We start from the raw sequence: 22175 nt of genomic DNA, 5'->3' as shown, positions 1-22175 counted from the left end.
ATGTCCCGCCTCACCCAGTAATCGTTGGGAGCTCTGCACTCGAAATTATAGACGAGTACTTATACCTAGGACACACAATCCAGTTAGGTAGGTCCAATTTCGAGAAGGAGATCAGCCGCCGAATCCAACTCGGCTGGGCAGCGTTCAAGAAGCTTCAAGATGTCTTCTTGTGCCAAAATTCCTCAGTGAAGACCTAAGTCTTCGAACAGTGAGCTCTATGCGAATTATTGTAACCTTGAAAATCTAATTTGACTGGGCTATTATATTATTTAACTGATAATCTGATAATAATGATAGGTATATGTACTAGTGGTAGGTAGGCGATATCATCATCACGTATCCTCAAGCGACACAACAATAGGTAAACCTAAAAAAAAACAAGTTAACTAAATTGCACAGTTGACCAAATAAAATATCAGAATAATGTCCACATTGAGAGAAAAATAAGCAAAATGCTCCGCAAAACACGTCATCGACGAAATGAAAGTTTCAGTTGTTTAAATAATATTATAATAACTATTATAATACCTATGTAACTAGGAAGATTCTATAATACGTCTTATGACTTTGGAATGAGTAATGAACAACATATTACCTACTTATTATGACAAAGTATACAATTTTGTTTCATAACTAGCTGCCCCGGCGAACTTCGTACCTACCGCCTAACAGTCGATTCTTTTTCAAGATTTTTTAAATTTTTCTCTCGTTCCACCTCGTGAACCATCCTCGTACTTCAAGGAATATTATAAAAAACAATTAGTGAAATCGGTTCAGCTGTTCTCGAGATTTTCGATCAGCAACACATTCAGCATTCATTTTTATATAGGTATAGAGATTTCTTTTTTGACGATCGGAATGTCGCAGTGATACCTACCCATACCCCCGCACACCAGTACAGCGCCCGCGCTAACCCGGTGCGGGATAGCGCGGGATCTGTGCGAGTGCGCGTGGCATCCCCCCCTCCACGCCTAACCTCATTATAAGTCCCTCAAATTGCTATTGCGCTGGAACCATGTCTCATTAACATCGACATGACGTCATTTGACATAAATATTTAAGTAAAAATATAGGTACCATCAGCTCGAAACCAGTCTAGTGCTGACGTCACTAAAATGGCGGCCACGCGCTTTAGCAATTTGCGGGACTTATACCCCGTCTGCTTGATTTTTTCACTATGATATGATACTTTCACCGTTAAATCAAGTGTTCAATTAGGTACCTACTTAAAACGTACACAACTTCGCAAAGTTAGAGGTGTGTGCCGGGGATAGAACCCATGACCCCCCTGAATAGGCAGCTGACATCTTAACCACTAGGCTATCACCGCTTCAGCAAATAATGCTATTAGAGGTCTGTCGAAATAAAACAAATTAGACTATTGTACTTTTATAAGAACTTTATTTTTAAAGTACCTACTAAAGAACAAAATTTTTATAATAATGAGAACTTAATGTATTTAATATTAAAATAAGGACAATTTTAAATTCATTTAATTTTTACATTTTTGGAAATTAAAAAAAATAGCTGGTACCTATATACCTGCCTAAATTTTTATAGTATTTAACTATTTAATTTACGATTTTATAAATTGTTAAATTGTCATAAAATTTTAAAAAATAATGAGAAAATCAATAATTATTCATATTTTCTAATAGTGTTGTTTTCGATAGGAACTAAACTTATCTAAGTACTTACTTAATTAAAGTAATAAGATATGACCTTGTTTTCATTAATATTGTATTAGTCAAACAGGGCCGGCCCGAGCAAACTCAGCGCCCTAGAACTGCGACGCATACGAAAAAAAAACGGGCCGAATTGAGAACCACCTCCTTTTTGGAAGCCGGTTACAAAGAAAGTTAGACTAAGATAAAAAAATATTAATGGCGACGCGACGCAAGGAGGGCGCACACTAGAGTCGATTAAATATTGCAATTTGTGTGATATCGAAGGAAGCGAGAATTTTTTCTTGGATTTTACAGTACCTATCTGAGTAATGCAAGAGGCCTGTGTCAGATGTCATGTAGCACGGAAACCACAAAAATACGTCGGTAATAGATGTCTCAAGTCTCAACATCGCCGTCCCTGCCGAGGCTGTCCAAGAAAACGTTGACTGAACGTCGTCGTAAGACCTGAGACTCAATAGGTACATCAGATCACAGATGCTCAAGACCGGGCAAAAGTGGGCGGCAAAATGTACGAAAGCGACGACCCCCATCTAACGCTTAATCAAAGAAGAAGACTGAATAATATCGAGAGCTAAGCAAGTATGATTTCTCATGAGTAAGTATTCTGTAAAATAAATGCTTCTAGGTGCATACTGCATTCGAGAACAAACACAAAGTATTAATCTTGAACACGGAATATTAGCGCGAGCACTATTTTTTTTTAAGTAACTCTAAACACACCTAGTTACTCAAAGCGGTATTATGGCGCTAATAAAAACTATTTTTATACCTAATTATTTGCTATGCTGAAGAAACGCGCGAGCTAATCACGCACTTTAGGCTATCAACTGGCGGCCTGTCTAGTCTTCCGTACCCTTACCACAAAGCCGCCCCCAAAACTCGACCGCCCAAGGCCGTTGCGTAGTTCGAAAAGCGAGTTAGTTTTAGTTTGAAAAATTAAAAAGAGCAACCGCTGAGTTTCTTGCTGGTTCTTCTCGGTAGGAACGGCATTTCGAACCAGTGGTAAATTAAAACTACCTGACTATTCATAAGTACTTGTAAAAAGTTTACATGAATAAAAAAACATTCTATTCTATTCTATTCGTCGTTATGCACGTTCCGGCCCTGGTTACAAAGGTCATCTATTCACTTATATGTATAGGAAGGTATACTATTCGAGATTTGGATCTACATACGATGATCCACAATGATTAAACAATATTAGGAAAAATTACGATTTTTGGTTTACTTAACCTACCTACTAGATTTGGACAAAAACAGAACGTAACACTGAATGCGCTGAATGCTTTAGTACTTTTCTTCAACCAGCCTGCTTTGCTTGTACTGGGCATCAACTTCAAGTTTCTTGTAGGTCAGGTAGATCATTCTCAAGATCAATCCGTAAAAGGCTGAAAAAGAAACAGTTTTATAGTTCACGCAGATTGCTATTATGACGTCGTAGACATCTGCTAAATAAGAATTTTTGAAAATTGATACCCGAGGGTAGTATAGGGGTTTGAAAGTGTAGTCTACGTGAATGAAGTCACGGAAATACTTAGATACTGTCTGATAATAATCGTTAAACCTGAGACAAAAATTGGAAATATTGTTAGGTAGATAACAGGTAAATGCCACGCAATGCAATTCACGGTTTTCTTCCTTTTTACTTATGCTGTCATTGCTAGCTGCCAAATTTCATGATTATTATATCATTGGGAAGTAGCTGGTACTCTATAGGTTTTGATTCCCTATAGATGGGTCTTAACAGACACGATAGACAGACAGACAATGAAGTGATTCTATAGGGGTTCTTTTTTCTTTGGATATACCTAACAAGAAAGTTACAAAATATATAGTCTTACCGCCAATGAGCAGGACGGTGATAGCGTGCTCCCCCTGGGTAGCTGCCGGACACGAGGCCCATCACTGCGCTGAACAGCAGCAGGCTCTTGCTCACCATGGAGTACACGAAGTATAGACTTACCGCCAATGAGCAGGACGGCGATAGCGTGCTCCCCTGGGTAGCTGCCGGACACGAGGCCCATCACTGCGCTGAACAGCAGCAGGCTCTTGCTCACCATGGAGTACACGAAGTATAGACTTACCGCCAATGAGCAGGACGGCGATAGCGTGCTCCCCTGGGTAGCTGCCGGACACGAGGCCCATCACTGCGCTGAACAGCAGCAGGCTCTTGCTCACCACGGAGTACACGAAGTATAGACTTACCGCCAATGAGCAGGACGGTGATAGCGTGTTCCCCTGGGTAGCTGCCGGACACGAGGCCCATCACTGCGCTGAACAGCAGCAGGCTCTTGCTCACCACGGAGTACACGAAGTATAGACTTACCGCCAATGAGCAGGACGGTGATAGCGTGTTCCCCTGGGTAGCTGCCGGACACGAGGCCCATCACTGCGCTGAACAGCAGCAGGCTCTTGCTCACCACGGAGTACACGAAGTATAGACTTACCGCCAATGAGCAGGACGGTGATAGCGTGCTCCCCTGGGTAGCTGCCGGACACGAGGCCCATCACTGCGCTGAACAGCAGCAGGCTCTTGCTCACCACGGAGTACACGAAGTACACCTTCACGAGGCCGGGCTTTTTCTGTAACAAGACGTTTCGACTTTCACGATAGTATACATTCTGGTGACGAAGGACGCTCAACCAATAGGAGAACTACTCGAATGTCATCATCGAACTAGTTAATTTCAAGGTGCAGGTCTCGTAATATATGCACTCTGGCGTGACGTGACGATAAACCAATCAGAGTGCATCTCGAACGTCAGCACACCGAGCTTATCATCAGACTATAGGACATACAATCGCCTGTCGCATCACGACATGTCACAGCACTATAGATTGTTTTTATCTTGATTCGAAGCTTACCTCTACAAGTCCCTTAATCAGCACGATGGTGAAAGCGAAGGGGACCAGAATAAGGCACAGTGCGACGCCGAGCACGACGTTGGTCGTCAGGGAAGCCACAAGCACCATCTGCAGTTCCTCAGAGGTTTCAGGATGCGTTGATGTGGCTAGCACGACATTGAGGTACACCAGTGCGCCGATTATAAACAAAATCCCCAGACCACTTAATGTCTGAAATTTAAAAAAGTTCATAGTTAGTATTATTTTTAATAGAAATAGCGAGAAAACGAGCAGGCGAGTCACCTGAAGTGATTACCGCCGCCCATGAACATTTGCAGCACCAAAGGAACAGCCTTTCAGGAATTTGTTAGCCCGTCGCTTGAATAAACTTAAACCCCATGTTGTAATCTAGTGGAAACGCCGCCGATGGGAGTTGATTCCACAGTAAAAGTATTGGTAAAGTTACAGCTAAAATAGCTTTGGACTTCGACTATCAACATCACGATCTTGTTCCTCCTTCACCGTTCTACAACAACAGCGAGAAACCGTAATCGATTGGCACCCTTAAATGTGGTGCTTCGGTGCTATGGCTTCGGGTGGTGCGACGTCGAATGTACCTACTTGCACAAAATGTTTTTGTTCAACGTTTTTGATACTACAGCTAATGTTTAGAAACACCCTTCCGGTACGGCGTCCGTGTTTCCTGCCACATATGACATAGCCCACATATATAACTCAAATACCTACTTTCAAGACAAAAGTGAATAAGCAGGCATTTTCTACGCAAACGCGCTTTACCCTAGACCTCATAATTGCGCATGATTGTCATCAAGCGCAAGCCTATCCTGCTGCGCGATTGAGATAGAATGACAGCTACAATGTCACAATCACAATCACCTCTGATTGGTTGACACTCGCTCACTATTGGCTATCAATGCATTGTTGCAACAACAAAATCACTACTTTAGCCAATCACAACAATTGAGATTGTTATAATGATTGATGTCTATTTTACGGAATCGCCCTACGGTTATCAAAAAAATTACAGCTACAGGCAAACGCCTCGGGCCGACTCTCTCGCTATTGGCTAAAAAATGCTTTGTTGCAGCAAAAATACCATAAATTAAGCTAATCACAGCAATTGAGATTGTAATAAGTTGGTATACCTAATGATTGATGCCGGTACGGACTAGCTGGATGAAAGTAGAGGATTATTCTGCGCATCACCCTCTGAGTAGGTTAAGGTTGGAGTTCTTTTATCTTGCAGCTGGCTGTTCCTACCTATAAACGACGCATTTTAAACTGAGTCGTCGAGTTATCTGTCTGTTTCGCTCGCACTTACCTACGACATGTAAGTGCGAGCGAAACAGACAGATACTCGACGACTCAGTTTAAAATGCGTCGACTATAGGTACCAATAGTATTTTGTTATTGCATTTATTATTTTCAATTTAGGCACTCGGAGCCAAAGGAGGCGATGCGCAAGCAAACTATAAACAGCCAAAACCCAGATGTGGTTTCCGAAAATAAAATTTCGCGATACTGGAGAGTGGAGTGAAGGCTAATTTTAAATATTTACTTAGTTACCTACTCTAGTTTTTCACATTGGATTTAGAAAGATATTAAATCAGAATTGAACAAGCGAAGACAGCTTTTTCCACACACACGAAGTCCAAAATATAATCCAGGGAAATTTATCTCAACTACGGAAAAATCCTGAAATACTTATTGGACTTTGGTATGAATCTGGATATTATTTTGTAGAAGCTTAAAAAACGTATACCTATATATCAGAGTGCCGCTAATACACGAGGTGAAAAGGTCATCAAAAACCGTTTTAATACTATTTTAATCCTATGGTGACCATAATGATGAAGGAGGTACTTACAATACTAATAATTGCAAAGAAGAGAGACGCTGTCTCGATGCTGATGCAATGCATACATTTCCCGTTGTAGCACATGATGAATCTGCAATACAGAAATAACAATTTTAATATTAATAAACATGATAATATCATGTAGGTGCTGCCTAGGTCAGATTTATTTACTTGCTTTCATGTACATTAATAATTTTAGGGTTCAAACAAGGAACCCTTATAGTTTCGCCATGTCCGTCCGTCTGTCTGTCCGTCCGTCCGTCCTCGGTTAATCTCAGAGACTATTAGTGCTAGAAATTTGTAATTTGGCATGGGTATAAATATTAATCACGCCGACAAAGTAGTGAAATAAAATTTTGATAAATATTTTTTTTAGGGTAGCTCCCCTACATGTAAAGTGGGGATGAAGTTTATTTTTTCTCGTCTACCCCATAGCGTGGGCAGTGGCGTGCACAGGAGTTCAAGCCAGGGTATGCATTTAGGTATGAACTTATTTTAGGCAGGTTATAATGAAAAAATAAGCATTGATTTCTTACACTGAGGGTAAGCAGTGCATTTATGCATCTATGAGCTGCACGCCACTGAGCGTGGGGTATCGTTGAATAGGTATTTTAAAAATACTGTGGGTTTGGGAACATCATTTTTTGATTACTAGATCCGTTTGTAAAATATGATGTTTTAAAGTGTTAATTTTTATTAGAGTCAATTGTCCCCGCCCGCGTCCCCCCTCCTCTATCAGCCAAATGGTAGTACATAATATATAGGAACGTGATAAAATTCACAGCAGTAGTACCTACTAGATATATTTATAATCAATTTTAAAGGAAAACTATCATGGCTAAGTAGGGTTCACAGGTTAAGGAGTTACATCTGTTTTTCGAGGATTGTGACTACGGAACCCTACACTGCGCGTGGCCCGCCATGCACTTGGCCGGTTTTTTTTCAAATTTAAAAGCTATAAATAAGCATCTCGAATTTTAGGCATATAGGTATCGAGAGATGTCCATCCATTCACTCCATTATCCATCGACATCTATTGTAGCTATGTAGGTACAATAGCTGATGTCAGTGCTATAACCTCTTACCTCTCAGTACCCGTAGTATAAGATTTTACGTCTCACCAAACGTTACTAGAATTCGAGAGTCGAAACACCTCCGCGTTATAGTAAACTGGATCTTAACTGCCTTGTTTTAAAGCTCAACTTTGTCTACACTTCTACAGCCAGCGCTCCAAGCGGAAACATTGCGAAATTAAAATCAGTGGCATTGAATTTTTGACTTCAATTCAAGGCTATTTAGGTCCATTTTACTTTGATGTTATTTTGTTTCGATTCTCGAATTCTAGCAACGTTTGGTGAGACGTAAAATCTTATACTACGGGTACATTAACAGTTAAACGTAAAATGTTTAGTAATTCGCGACAGGTCGACCAACATGGCAATCGGGGTGGGGACGGACGCCCCGCACACCCGCACCGCCTCCGCGCTAACCCGGTGCAGAGCCCGGGTGACGTGTGAGTGTGCGGGGCGTCCCGCCGCCTCATACCCCGATTGCCATCTCGACCTGTCGCGACATATACCTAGGTAGGTAACTACCTAATTATAAAAATCTTATAGATGAAATTCCCATCTTTATTTTCCTTAATGAAACCGGTTTATAGACGTTAAAGATACCTACGATAGATATAGTACATATACCTAGGTACATATTTCTAAGTACCTACCTGTAACCCACCTAGGTACTTAGTGACAATGATTACTCCGCGGATTATTCCGATATACCTACCTATATTTTGTACTTATGGCCTAAAAGAGCCAGCGCGTGCCAGACCTTCCTTATTTTATAAAAGCTGAAAGTTTCTCTGCGTATAATAAATTATTATTAACGTTTAAGGGTGTCTGGCAATGCATGACGTGATTTTTAATACTACTCCGAAGAAAATTAAAAAAAATTAGACTATAAGGTACTTTGACGTAAGATTTTTGTATGTGTAGAACCTTTATTACCTGTTATCTCCCAAAGCCACCATGATCTAAACAAACGTAAAAAAGTAGCTAACATCTAAATATGCATGCAATCATACACTCCCATTTACACACACACACACATGCACACACGCTCACACATACTCATAAGCACACACTCACACACGCATACACACACACATACAATCATACACACACTGTTGTAATTTTATTTTATTATTGTATATACCTACATTTATTCTAACTCTATTCTGTTAAAATAGTTTAATTATAATTTTAAGTAATCTCTTTTGGCCTTCTGTTATACCTAGATTTAAATTTAAATAATAATTATGTATTTACGCTGTTGATTACTTTCAAATAAACAAAATAAAATAAAATAAATAAAACGTTCCTCCCAGTTTTGGGGACAATACGCAGAAAAACCCCCTAAGGGATTGAATTTTCAAAAATCCTTAGCGGATGCCTACGTCATAATAGCATGCCATTAGCTGTTAGCATAGCATCTGCATACCAAATTTCAGCCCGATCTGTCCAGTAGTTTGAGCTGTGCGTTGATACAGTAGCTTTTATGACGCAGGCATCCACTAAGAAAGGATTTTTGAAAAATCTACCCTTAAGGGCTGAAATATTATGCAGTCCACGCGGATGAAGTCGCGAGCATAAGCCAGTTCTTTATCAGTAGGTACTAACTTTATTAATTATTTCTACGACTTTATGCTATCACGGACCATCGAATCACTTCGACCAATGCATTGAATGAGTAGGTACCTACTTAACTTAATTAAATGGCGAAGATTAATAATTTCATTGTTAAAGTTAAGTTCTCCTGTGAGTGACTTTTTGTCATTTATGGGAATTAAATGTCTTTAATGAGACTTTTAGTCTGTATTTTATGGGAATTCAATGTCTTTAATGAGTTATAAAAAGTCTGTCTTTTATGGGAATTAAATGTCTTTAAACCTCGTAGCGAAACCAATAATTAATCTATGCCTAACCTATAATGTAGTATCTAGGTACAGACTAGGTAGTTAGTAAGTAAATACTGTACATATTCGTCTGGTTCATTGAAGCACATGGAAGCAAGGTGTCGAATTTATAATACTTATAATAATAATAATATAATAATTATACTACTGTCTATAATAGTACATAAATTCGCATAATATCATAACCCACAAGCACGCACTCACGCATACTCTCTCACGTATTCTCTCTCTCCCACACACAAACACACACCCACACACACACAGACACACACATACACACACACATACATATGTTGTGAATCACCTACTAGGTATTTTTACTAGTTAATTGACTTATATTTTCATATTATTATATTATTGTAAAGCTTGTTTAAATTATCAAACGTACCTACTTACTGTTATAAATTTATAATTAACTAGCTTACGCTCGCGACTTCGTCCGCGTGGACTACAAAATTTCAAAACCCTATTTCACCCCCTTAGGAGTTGAATTTTCAAAAATCCTTTCTTAGCGGATGCCTACGTCATAATAGCTATCTGCATGCCAAATTTCAGCCAGATCCGTCCAGTAGTTTGAGCTGTGCATTGATAGATCAGTCAGTCAGTCAGTCAGTCAGTCACCTTTTCCTTTTATATATATAGAAGATATCTATTTAAGTAATCTGTAAAAAATTGTAATCCTATTTGGCCTTATTTTCAGTCTGAATGTCACCACAAGCGTTATGCTTATGCAGGCAACATGCTACCTACAGTGCTACAGCTGCATAAGTTGTAGGTAGGTAGGTATGTAATACGATATTCTTTTGTCCGCATTTCATATAGCTGCCTGAGTCATGATATTTTTAGAAAAAAAATAGGTCTTTAAGTACCTAGGTACCTACCTAATGAAATTGTTTTTTGTTAAAATGTAAGTAACTACCTATTTATTTACTTTGTACTTGATAAACAACGTTGAGCTAAATCGTTAACGAGATGGGTGACCGTTTTGGCCGTTTCGTTTCCTTCGTGCCTCCATGTCGGTCCCGGCTAATTTTATCTCCAACATAATTATCTGTTATAATAATCGTTAAACCTAGATTCGAAATCGCAGTCGTTGAGTCAAACGCAGATGGATCAGGGAGCCCATGGCTTAAGACACCACGAAAAAACGCGAAAGAAATATAAAAAAATCCTACAATTTTGTAAAAGTTTACGATATATTGCAAATAAAACATCTGACTGACCCTAGAGGTCAACGAACGTTGCGTAAGTAGGCCACTTGGAGTCAATGCCGCGTCGTAGGCGGGGCATTGACCCAAGTTTTGCACGCTATACCTTGCGGGTTTGAAAAGTACTAAATCACTAAAACTACAAAATGAGGCAAATGGTTATTGGTATTGGATTGTGTTTAGGTAGTGTAAAACACTGTACCTATGTAACAATAACGCTTAGTTTTTGCTAGCGATCTGGTTTACACTCTGTATAAAACCCCCTATTATGTGAAATGGATAGGGTCACGAGTCCCGACCCTCTCAGATATGAGGGCATACGACGCAGATATAGAAATGATAAATAAGCGCGAGACAATATTAAATGCATGTCTTGAGTCTCATAAAACGTAAGCTAGACTCTTTAGGTGGTTACGCCGTAGAAATCAACATACTGCCAGTAGGTAATCTAAATAAATATAAAAAGAAAAGGTGACTGACTGACTGATCTATCAACGCACAGCTCAAACTACTGGACAGATCGGGCTCAAATTGGACATGCAGATAGCTATTATGACGCGTGCATCCGCTAAGGATTTTTGAAAATGTAACCCCTAAAAGGGTGAAATAGTGGTTTGAAGTTTGTGTAGTCCATGCGGACGAAGTCGCGAGCATAAGCTAGTTCAATATATGTTAATTGATTTGGATGTTATTTCGAATTATTATTTGTAATCTACCTACCAGTCTGTACGGCATTATAGATAGCATATTATTAGGTAGGTATATTTAGAATTCCGTTCTACATTAGTCATCTCATTACTTATCATATTCTCATAAAACACTTAAAAATATGCATCAAAAACCATAATTTAATCTACTTTTACTATAAAATAGCAATGGAAATGGACTTACGTTAAAATTTAACACTGCAGGAGTAAAAAATAAAACACAAAGAAGAACAAAGTCACGTTGAATCCGCGCTCTGGGTGGTGAATGAATGTTTCAAATATTATAAACAGCACGCATCTGCTGCGTATGCTCAGAACGTGGCAGAACCGAATGCTCTTGCGACCGGATGAACGGAATGAAAATATGTTTCACTGATTCGATTTGTAGGGTGTGCCATCTGCTTTTCTTTTTTATGGACATTTTTAGGGTTCCATATCTCAAAGCTGAAACTGTAGGTAACTGAATTAGATGCTCACATTATAAATAATGCGAATTACTTCGACAAATGCATTAAAAGAGTAGGTACTTAATTAAATGGCGAATATTTGTAAACTTTATTCTTAGAATTAAGTTCTCATGTAAGTGACTTTTTTTGTCTTTATGAAAATTACCTAGGTAAACGTCTTTAAACTTAAACCTAAAGGAAAAAGGAACCCTTATAAGATCACTTCATTGTATGTCTGTCTGTCTGTCCGTCTGTCTGTCGCGTCGGTCAAGAAAATCAAGAAAGGGTAGGTACTTCCCGTTGACCTAGAATCATGAAATTTGGCAGGTGGGTAGGTCTTATAACACAAGTAAAGTAATTAATCTGACAACCACGGATTACATCGTACACAAAAAATTAAAATGAACAAAATAATAATTTTCAATTTGCAAAGTAAGATAACTGTAGGTAACTACCTACCAAGTATCATATCAAAGGTACCTGTAAATTCTAAAAAAATTTTTACAAAAAAAATAAAAACCGACTTCGTTACACAAACACTAAAAATTGAAAAATAATTTAATTTATTACCGAATATATTATGTATACAAGAGTTAATATAGTTCCATAATAATACTTTTTGGTGCCGGTGCCAATTAGCTTTAGCTGCGCGAATCGTCTAGACTTCATATTTTTATGAGACTCCACAATTTTTATGAGGCACCTCATTGGCACCGACCCCAAAAAATATTATTATGGAACTATATTAACTCTTGTATACATAATATATTCGGTAATAAATTAAATTATTTTTCAATTTTTAGTGTTTGTGTAACGAAGTCGGTTTTTATTTTTTTTGTAAAAATTTTTTATTTCACAATTTTTAGTGGCCCCATGGAATTATGCTATGACTGGTTAAAAATCTACTGTTTACTAAGCTATTACACTGATCGCGAGCAATTTACTCTTATCCGTTGAGGAGTTCCAGTATCTATCTTCGAAGGTGTTCATCAGATCTTCACCAAATTGAAATGGGACCAACTTTGAAGTATACCCTTTCAAACAAAAAAAGAATTTTCAAAATCGGTCCAGGCGTTTTCGAGTAATCGGGGAACATACATAAAAAAAAAAAAAAAAAAAAAAAAAAAAAAAAAAAAAAAAAAAAAAAAAAAGATTCCGACGAATTGAGAACCTCCTCCTTTTTTTGAAGTCGGTTAAAAAAGAGTTTATTAAGAGATTTATAATATAATTTCTCCTATATGTCTTTTCGGAGAGTGACATAGGCTACTTTTTAACCCGAAAAATCACCGGTTCCCACGGGATTTTCACAAACCAAAATCGACACAGACGAGGTCACGGGCGTCAGCTAGTTCATGATCAACCCATCGCCGGCTCACTACAGTGCATGGGTCTCCTCTCAGAGTGAGAAGGGTTTTGGCCATAGTCTAACACGCTGGCCAAGTGCGGATTGGTAGTTAGTTAATTGATAGTTAAATCTTTTAACCTTTTGTTCTTATTTAGCATGGTCCGAAATTATTAACTACATAAGTGGTGACCCTACTGGGCTGAAGAGATGATCGAATGGGGAGTGTGGTGAGCGGTGACGCAATGTTTACATGTAGGTACCTACCTAAATAAAATATGCTCGCGAGCAAAAAGTTCACTGCGTCAGGGACTTTTTGTTCGTGTTTTCATAGGCGGTACAGTACCCGGCATGTAAAAAGTACTCTGTGGCATAGATCCACCCGGCAGGAAAAATTGCAAATCGAACTTAAAGATATTTCGTCTTCGTAGAGTATCGTCTCTGCGTGTCTGAGCTGCGTCACTGGACAGCGACAACGCTCTAAAGTACGAAACCGATAGCGATATCTCTTAATTCTTTTCGTGCCGGGTACTGTGCCTACCATAGGGCCCTTTCACAATACTTGCGGTGCGACGACGTCGTCGTATCAAATGAACCGCCTTGGCTAAGAGTGGCGTCTGTCACTCTGGTACTGCGTACCTACTACTTATTCGATTAAGATAAAGTAGGCAGGTAGGTGCTTAACAATCTTAAAATTGTTAAGTACCTACTTCATGGCAATGAAACAAAATCCTTTCATCTCTACTTCATCATCAAACGATAGACGTCCACGACTGGACATACTCTTGCAGGGATTTCCACAAGCCACGGCCTTGCGCCGCCTGAATCCAGCGGTTCCCTGCGACTCGTCTGATGTCGTCCGTCCACCTAGTGGGGGTCTTCTAACACTGCGTCTTCCCGTGCGGGGACGCCATTCCAGCACCTTGGGACCTCAACGTCTATCGGTTGTACGAACTATGTGCCCTGCCCATTGCCACTTCAGCTTCGCAACCCGTTGAGCTATGTCGGTTACTTTAGTTCTCCTACGGATCTCCTCATTTCTGATTTTATCGCTTAGTAAAAGTCAATCCCAAATAGGTAATGTGACAACGTAAAATTTTAATCCGAATTAAAATTAGGTAGGAAAGTAATAAGTTGTTTAGTTTTTGTACTTAGGATTTTAAAAATAAAGATTTAACTCATGACTCTAATTATTTATTCCTGTAGACAACCTCAAGATCTCGACATTTCGTAATTTTGGCCAGATACTTATTTCAATTTCTCGATCTATGTCTATCTATGAAAGCATATCTTGCCGTTTCAATAATCCGTAGAGCCTGATATCTCTCTCCGGTCTATATACCTAACTCCTGCGTTTGCTTATAGTAGAAGTTCTATCAGCAGCAACCAAGAGATGGGAAGTTAACGGTATTACCTACACCTCCGTAACTCTGAGAGCGCGGTTCAATTCGTCCAAGACGCGTCATATCCTTCTGGTCAGTTCATCATGATTATCAACCCTTCGCTGGCTCACTACAGAGCAAGGGTCTCCTCTCAGAATGAGAAGGGTTTAGACCAGTCCGCCATGCTGGCCTTGTGCAAATTAGCAGACCTCAAACACCTTTAAGAACATTATGGAGAAGTCTCAAGCATGCAGGTTTCCTCACGATATTTCACCGTTAAAGCAAGTGATATTTAATTGCTTAAATCGCACATAGCTAACTCCGAAAAATAAGAGGTGCGTGCCCGGGGTCGAACCCCCGACCTCCCGAATAAAAGGCTGTGGTAAACACTAATAGGTTATCACATATCTACGCTCGTGTCGTTCATTTCATTAATATTGTTATCTGATTCGTCCGTGTCTTCGAAAGTAAGTTTCCGCACGTTTGTGGTGTAGACCTTCAAATGTTTCCGCACGCTGTGTCTCGTCGAGGTGTCGCGCAGTGACGTCTTGATAACTGATGAGAAACTGGCTGGTGACATTGCCGACTGCTTCGATTTGGATTTTAGGACTGCAAACCAATTTATAGTCAATTAGTCTCTGACATACCTAATTATTATGTAGGTATAATGTAGCTGTATGATGGTAGGAAAACATAAATGGGTCTACGTTTGCTAAACCTATCATCCAAAAATATAATATATAACCTTGGAAGTGTTGGGCACTGGAGTGAGAGATCCCATTTGATATCTGGCAGGCAAGTTGAGTAAATTATCCTGTAACCCTGGTCCTGATGTTGGCTGGTTGGTTCCAACCTTAGACCATGTGCCTACCAAATTATTGAAAGCTGTGATAGCTTTTTTTTTCGAGCGGGAAATCTTCTTAAGATACCTAGCCAATCGGGTTCCGTGGGATTTCTACCCACTAAAACCCCCTCGGTGGCCCTACTCAGCGCGTTATTGAGTGGCTCCGGGAACTCTAAAGAACGTACGCCGGTGCCTCTCTCGCGCGACCATCCTCATCCTGTGTGTCTTCAAGCTGTGAATTGTGATAGCCTAGTGGCAGTGGCGTGCAGCTCATAGAGCCATAAACGCACTGCTTTCCCCTAATTGTAATAAGTCAATGCTTATTTTTCATTTCAACCTGCCGTAAAATAAGACTCCCTTGAAAAAGGACCCCGGATTGGTTCGAAACTAGTCTGGCTAACGTCGACTAAACAGTAAACACGTGAGTAAAGCCGGGACAGATATTAAATATTACTTACTTTAACGGTGACGGAAAACATCGCGAGAAAACCTGCATGTTTTCCATAATATTCTTCACTTGGCCAGCGTGGTAGAGTATGGCCAAAACCCTTCCCCTCTGAGGAGACCCGTGTTCTGTAGTGAGCCGGCGATGGGTTGACCATGATGATGATGACAATATAGTTTACCTTTCTCAATCCTTCGTTTCATGGCTGCACTATTATATTCTTCAATACGGCCGCCCAATAATGTACAGATTTCAGATAAGTTCATCTCCATTTTTGAACAGATTTCAAAAAAAGGTGAGGTTCTTAGTTCAGTGCGTTTTTTCTAAGTTTGTAAATATCTCGAAAACTTGTATTCACACTAAGAATTAAAACTAAACTGATTGTGCTCAATTAATGCTTTAGTATTTAAGGTAGTTATTTAAAAGCCCCTTCGGCTATTAAACAGTACTTACTAAGTTGCGTATATTACTTAAATCAGTAATTATTTATTAATTAGTTATGTAGGTACTCTTAGTAAATTATTTATTAGGTAATTAGTTTCATAGCTATTTCACCTACATTTACTTGAATGCTTATTAATAATATGTCATTTCTAATTAATCATTAACCTATACTCAATAATTATTAAGTAATGACACAAAATAGTATAGTTCAGGTAGGTTATTTTTAATTAAACTTAATAATATTAAAACCATGATTTATTTAAAACAATTACGGATTCCTTGAGTTACACATTAGGTACATAAATTGATAATTTATAGACGATATAAATATGATCAATCAGAGTCGCAAGTTCTTACATAATTTAACTAACAGAGAATTTAATTAATAGAGGAAGGCACTTCTATTCATCTATAAGGCCACATGCACAGTACATAATTTACGTAGGCCGTAGCCAGGGGGGGTTGCATACTTTTAACTTTTACAAAATCAATAAGATAAGAAACCATTGCAGTAGTTTTTAAATTTATCAAAAATCTTAACCACCGGCTACGACCTTTTCACACAGTTAACAATTTTACAAAATCGGTTCTTAACAAAATTCTATTGAATTTAAACGTAAACAGCTGTTCATAGGTGGTAGGTACTTAAAGTATATTTGGGGAAATTATTATAAAAGTTGGTAAAAAATATCACATCAAATATTTTTTAAATCAGTATTTCTCCATCTAAAAATTGTTTTATTGCCTCGGGTACATCCTACCTACCTACATATTATGTTCTGACACATAAAAATCCATTCGTAATTAAAATTGTAATCATCTGAAAACCGAAAAAAATGAAGTCTTAAAAATACACTATTTTAACTAAAAACCCGTTTTAATGACTATTTGGCCTTTTTTATTAGGACTAAGATTTTGCATTAATTCTAAGTCACAGTACCTACTTTCAAATGCATTAAAAATTCCAAGGAGCATTATTTTAATCCATAAATTGTTGGAACTGATTCCGACCCTGATTTTAAGTTGGTTTAAATTGTCACTACACTCAATTACTGGTATAACGCTTGCCATTCACGATCAAGTCTACCGGCCAAGTTGGTCGCAGACTTGAAGCGGCATCCAGTAAACTTGACGGTATACACCGTCAAGTTTACTGGATGCCTATCCAGCCTGGAAGGCTATCTGTGTGCATAATACACTAGAGACACGCACCGGCTTCGCACGAGTAGCTTATTACAATTTCTGCTGGTATCTGTTTTTTTTTAAATAAAATATGGCCTATGGCACTCAGGAATAATGTAGTTTTCTACTGGTGAAAAAATTTTCAAAATGAGTTCAGTAGTTCCAACTTCCAGAGTTTACCCACTACAAACAAACTTACAAATTTGACCTCTCTATAATAATATTATTAGTACATATTATATAGATATAGATATCTTACGTCGATATATACGTCTGCGGAATAACCTATCTGTACCTGGAAGGTACTGTCAATCAATCTAAATATATAAAAGGAAAAGGTGATTGACTGACTGACTGATCTATCAACGCACAGCTCAAACGACTGGGTGCAGGTTGGCATGCAGATAGCTATTATGACGTAGGTATCCGCTAAGAAAGGATTTTTGAAAATTCAACCCTTAAGGGGTTAAAAATAGGGGTTTGAAATTTGTGTAGTCCACCCAGTAGTAGTAGTAGCCTTTATATAAAAATTCAAAGTCCTGACTGACTTATATATCCAGGCACAGCCTAAACCGCTGGCCCTAGAGACATGAAATTTTGAGGGTGTGTTCTTTGTAAAGAGTAAGTATCCACTAAGAAAGGATTTTTCGAAAGCCACCCCTAAGTGGGTTAAATTGGGGATAGAATTTCTTATGAAAGTCCGTCATTTTGATTTTTGAAATAAAAAATAAAAAATACGTATTTCACGATTTTTGAAAATTCTACTACCAAGGGGGTTAAATAGGGGATGAAGGTTTGTATGAAAATCCGCCATCTTTCAAGTTATTTGCACGAAAATTGGTATTTGGGTTTTCCGTCACAAATGAATAAATACGTGTTTCAGCATTTTTGGAAATTCCACCTCGATTTTCTAAACTCCATCTGAGCAAAACCGGGGCGGGTCAGCTAGTTATTTTATAATTAACATTTTTTTCCTATCGTAGGATGTTTTGCATGTTTTAAATCTTAATAACATTATAATTTACACGACTAATCTTTTGTGTGATAATAAAAAAGCTTAATAAAAGCGAAAGTTTTTACAAAAGGAACTAAACTGAAAAAGACAAATTCTTAAATTAATTGTGCTTGTGCTGAGTAAAAAATACATAAAAATACTCTTAAAATTAATAGATTTTACAAACATAGTCATACTGGCTGAACCGCAAGGCTATAATTGTACTATTAAAAAAAAAAATTGAGTTATTTCAAAATTACCTAAAAATTTATATGGAAAAAGAAATTAATAATTAATTCATGCATTATTAAAATAAAAATCACTACATATTTTTGGCGCACTATTTATAAACCATTTTCGAAATTAAATATTTTTGAAAAGATTAATTTAAAAAACTTTGTTAAAAAGTTACCAAATCAAAAAATCTTTAGTCATACAAACTAACTAATATTCTAGCAGTTGCCCGTTAACATATTTAAGACAAGATTGGACCTCCTCGCTGTCCGCTTCCATACCCTGGAGCTTTTCTTGAACATCAATATAGAAATCCTTACCGAACCCTCCCTTTTTGAGGGCTGTCATACAAAAGTTAGTCAGCGCTTTAAAGCACTGTTTCCGCTGAGCATTATGAGGTTGGTTATCCCATACAGGTGTAGCCCTAACATAGTTCCAAGCAAGGAATACATACTTCATTACCGATTCCCAGTGCTGGGATTCCACAAGCAATTTTCCTTGTTCTACAAGACACTTTTTAAATGCACCTAAATGCGTCGCAACTCTGGAATAAGCCGGAGAGTCAGTCTTAGACGTTAAACGTGAAGTCGGTAAACTCCTAAAGATATTCGACTTTAAATATGACAGTTTTTCTTCCAACGGTGTTAAGTCAGGCGCAGGCATATCTTGACGTATCTCTTGTTCGACTTCTGGGTGTTTGTGGGATATCCTTTTTATCATATGTATGAGTTGCGTCGGACTTAAGCCTTTTAAAGCTGTGTCTAAAGGCCCTTTGAACTCTCCATCGAAAGTTTTGTCGAGCCGCGTTCGTTTGATCGGCGGTGCGCCTTTGATAGGGCTGTTGATTTTGAACTTCTGAGGCGTGCTTACGTCACTAAAGTCTATCTTCTCTGGGGTGAGAGGTATTCTTTCATGGTCTAGTAGGAGGCGTTTTCTCGGCGTGGACCGTAGTGTCACCCCTAGTTTGAGCGGGGAGCTTCGGACGGGGTTTTTGGGTGGCGTGCGCACTATCGAGTGAAATGTTGAATTGCGTTTTGTCTCTATATCTGGTGACCATGTTGTTGGGAGACGTTTACGTCCTAGAAACAAATTTTGAGGGAAGATTAGTTCAGGCTGTGTAATTATTAATTAATACAACTTCTATCCATACTAATATTATAAATGCGACAGTGTGTTTGTGTCTGCTAGCTTTTCACGGCCCAAAAGTTTAACCGATTTTGATGAAATTTGGTACAGGGTTAGCTTACATCACAGGGAAGGACATAGGGTACTTTTTATCCTGGAAAATTCTAATAGATGCAGCAAGTGCATATCTCTATTGATATGTCAATTATCTTTAGTTGGACACATGTTTATTTATTATAACTTAAATTGAGTTTGATGCGCAGGGATCAACAGCACCAACCCTGGTCTACTATGAAGTAGGAAGACGCACCTCTCTGTTGTATGAGGAACTCATCAGGCGATGGTGCGGGGCTGAGGTAGCCAGGCGGCAGGGAGGGCGACACTTCCCTGGTGTTGGTGACGGGTCGCAGCGGGGTGACACGCAGGCGGTCGAGGCGCGCGGGGATCTCGGCGAGCGCCGCGCGGGTGCGCCGCGGGGCGTCTGGAGACGCCTCCATTCATTCACACCTGGAAGTTTTATCAAGCCGAGTTCACTTGGTTATGTGACTGGAGAAATAGAGGTCTGCAGCAACTTTCGAGGGCTGTTGCATAAATGTTATTTTTCTGAGAGAAAAATAAGAGAGGAAGAGAGTCAAAAGTAGCTTAAGTAACTATCTAGATTCTTGAGTTTTAATTATATCCATGAAAAAATGGTGTCAATATGTTGGCACATTGTGGTGTGATTGAAGGACTAACAAACTTTTTCATTTCATTTGTGGTGGGCTCTTCTCAGACCTGGGCGCGTTTGGAACTCTCGTAGCTTTAGTTTTAAGTTCGCGTAAAAATTATCACCACTATATCATCATCTTACAAATGCAAACCGACTATCAAAGAGCGTGAATTTTTTTACCTACTTTGAATAATTGTTTAGACTTTTGACTTTGACTTTCTTATATTAGTAGGACTAGCTAATAACTTCATCCATACCAAAAATCTTGAAGGAATTCTTTGATTTTCTAGGAGAAATGTATCCTGAATCCAGGATGCAAGCTATCTCTGTGACAAGGATTGTCATCAAGATTAATTCAGAGTTAAGCCGTGGACAGACTGTCATTTTTGATGTGGCCTATAAGTCTTTATGGTGCAAGATGCAGCATGCAATATGCACCAACTGCCCTCCCACTGCTAAACATGCATACCTTTAAGTATGGTGTGCTTTGTGGTCATTACCACAGATTTTGTTAAGTACCAAACAGGTATAGGTATTGAATAGGTGGCGGTGATAACCTTAGTTATGAATTTAATGGCCTTTTATTAAGGGAGGTAGAGGGTTCGATCCTGGGCACACACCTCTAATTTCTCAGAACTATGCGTATTTTAAGCAATCGAATATCACTTGCTTTAAAAGTGAAGGAAAACATCGTAAGAAAACCTGCATGCCTGAGAGTTCTCCATATTGTTATGAAAGGAGTGTGAAGTCTTGGCCAGCATGTAGACTATGAGCAAACCCTTCTCATTCTGAGAGGAGACCCATGCTCAGTAGGGAGCCAACGATAAGTTGGTCCTGACTGGAGTTAGGCTTAAAATTTATAAAAAAAACTAGCTAACCTTGCAACTCTGTGTCAGTTTAGCTTTTAACCACACGGGAATCCTTAGTTTTCTCAGCGTAAAATGTATGCTGAGTTCATCTAAAGCATAGAGTATGTATTATTTCATCTAAAGCTACAAGATCCGTTTTCATTCATGTAAATATAGGTACGAATAGTATTTAGATTATTAGCTCCATAATTCATTACTTACCCTTTGTATTAGTTCAATTTAATGTAGACAAATATGAGGTAAATGCTTAGGAAAACTGCAACAATTAGGGATTTAGATTAATGTAGGTACCAACAGATGATTTCACTAGTTTTTAAGACAGTATAACTAATGAATGGACAATAATATCACTAAATCTTATGGAAATACTGGTTTAAACTATGTATTTACTATGAAAAAAAACTTAAATTCATAATATGTTTACATGTTGGCCAAAAAAGTCTGATGGTATGAAAATTCATTAAATAAGTATAATGTGCTATTATGCCATATTATATTGTGTAAAATTAAATACTCACTGGACCAGTAAATAGGTGAAAACCATTAATTAAACTTTATTCAATTAAAAAAGTTGATAAAAGTAAAATTGGCGCGAAAATTGACAGAATACAGATGCACAAAAACAAACGTGAAAAAACGGTCATTTTGTTAAATCTTTAACACGTAGACTGAGTAAAAAATCTAGACAAAGGAACGTTTGCTTTCTCATTCACACTAAAAAGAGAGCACAGATAAAGTTACTAATGTGATAGACAGAGACGCAGAGAGCTAACCTATTTTTGTCCCTTATCATGTAACCGATTTTTTTCAAGGAATACAACTTTAGTTGCAAAACAAACTTTGAGAATTCGTGGCGTCA

General features: G+C 38.4%; 2 protein-coding genes across 3 annotated transcripts; both read right to left on the bottom strand.

Moving 5' to 3' along the window:
* Positions 1-1377: 1377 nt before the first annotated feature.
* LOC117989755 (uncharacterized) lies at positions 1378-11599 on the bottom strand. The gene is made up of 5 exons (XM_069503729.1): positions 11533-11599; positions 6421-6502; positions 4554-4763; positions 4136-4271; positions 1378-3076 (listed from the first exon to the last, which is right to left on the bottom strand). Exons 2-5 carry the CDS (start codon positions 6493-6495, stop codon positions 2976-2978), a joined length of 522 nt encoding a protein of 173 aa, XP_069359830.1. The 5' UTR covers positions 6496-6502; positions 11533-11599; the 3' UTR covers positions 1378-2975.
* Positions 11600-16443: 4844 nt separating this feature from the next.
* LOC117989363 (uncharacterized) lies at positions 16444-22104 on the bottom strand. 2 transcript variants are annotated; one of them, XM_069503769.1, is made up of 4 exons: positions 21835-22103; positions 21326-21405; positions 20049-20245; positions 16444-19692 (listed from the first exon to the last, which is right to left on the bottom strand). In XM_069503769.1, the coding sequence occupies exons 3-4, from the start codon at positions 20233-20235 to the stop codon at positions 18824-18826; spliced, it is 1056 nt and encodes a 351-aa protein (XP_069359870.1). In that variant the 5' UTR covers positions 20236-20245; positions 21326-21405; positions 21835-22103; the 3' UTR covers positions 16444-18823. The 2 variants fall into 2 exon arrangements, with proteins under 2 accessions (XP_069359870.1, XP_034832604.1); XM_034976713.2 differs by lacking the exon at positions 21326-21405 and having other exon boundaries at positions 21835-22104.
* Between the last annotated feature and the right edge of the window lie 71 nt (positions 22105-22175).

This window comes from Maniola hyperantus, chromosome 16 (genome assembly GCF_902806685.2).
Source record: "Maniola hyperantus chromosome 16, iAphHyp1.2, whole genome shotgun sequence".
Lineage (NCBI taxonomy): Eukaryota > Metazoa > Arthropoda > Insecta > Lepidoptera > Nymphalidae > Maniola > Maniola hyperantus.
Note: the sequence above shows the minus strand (reverse complement) of the source record. Positions and strands in the feature narration are given on the sequence as shown.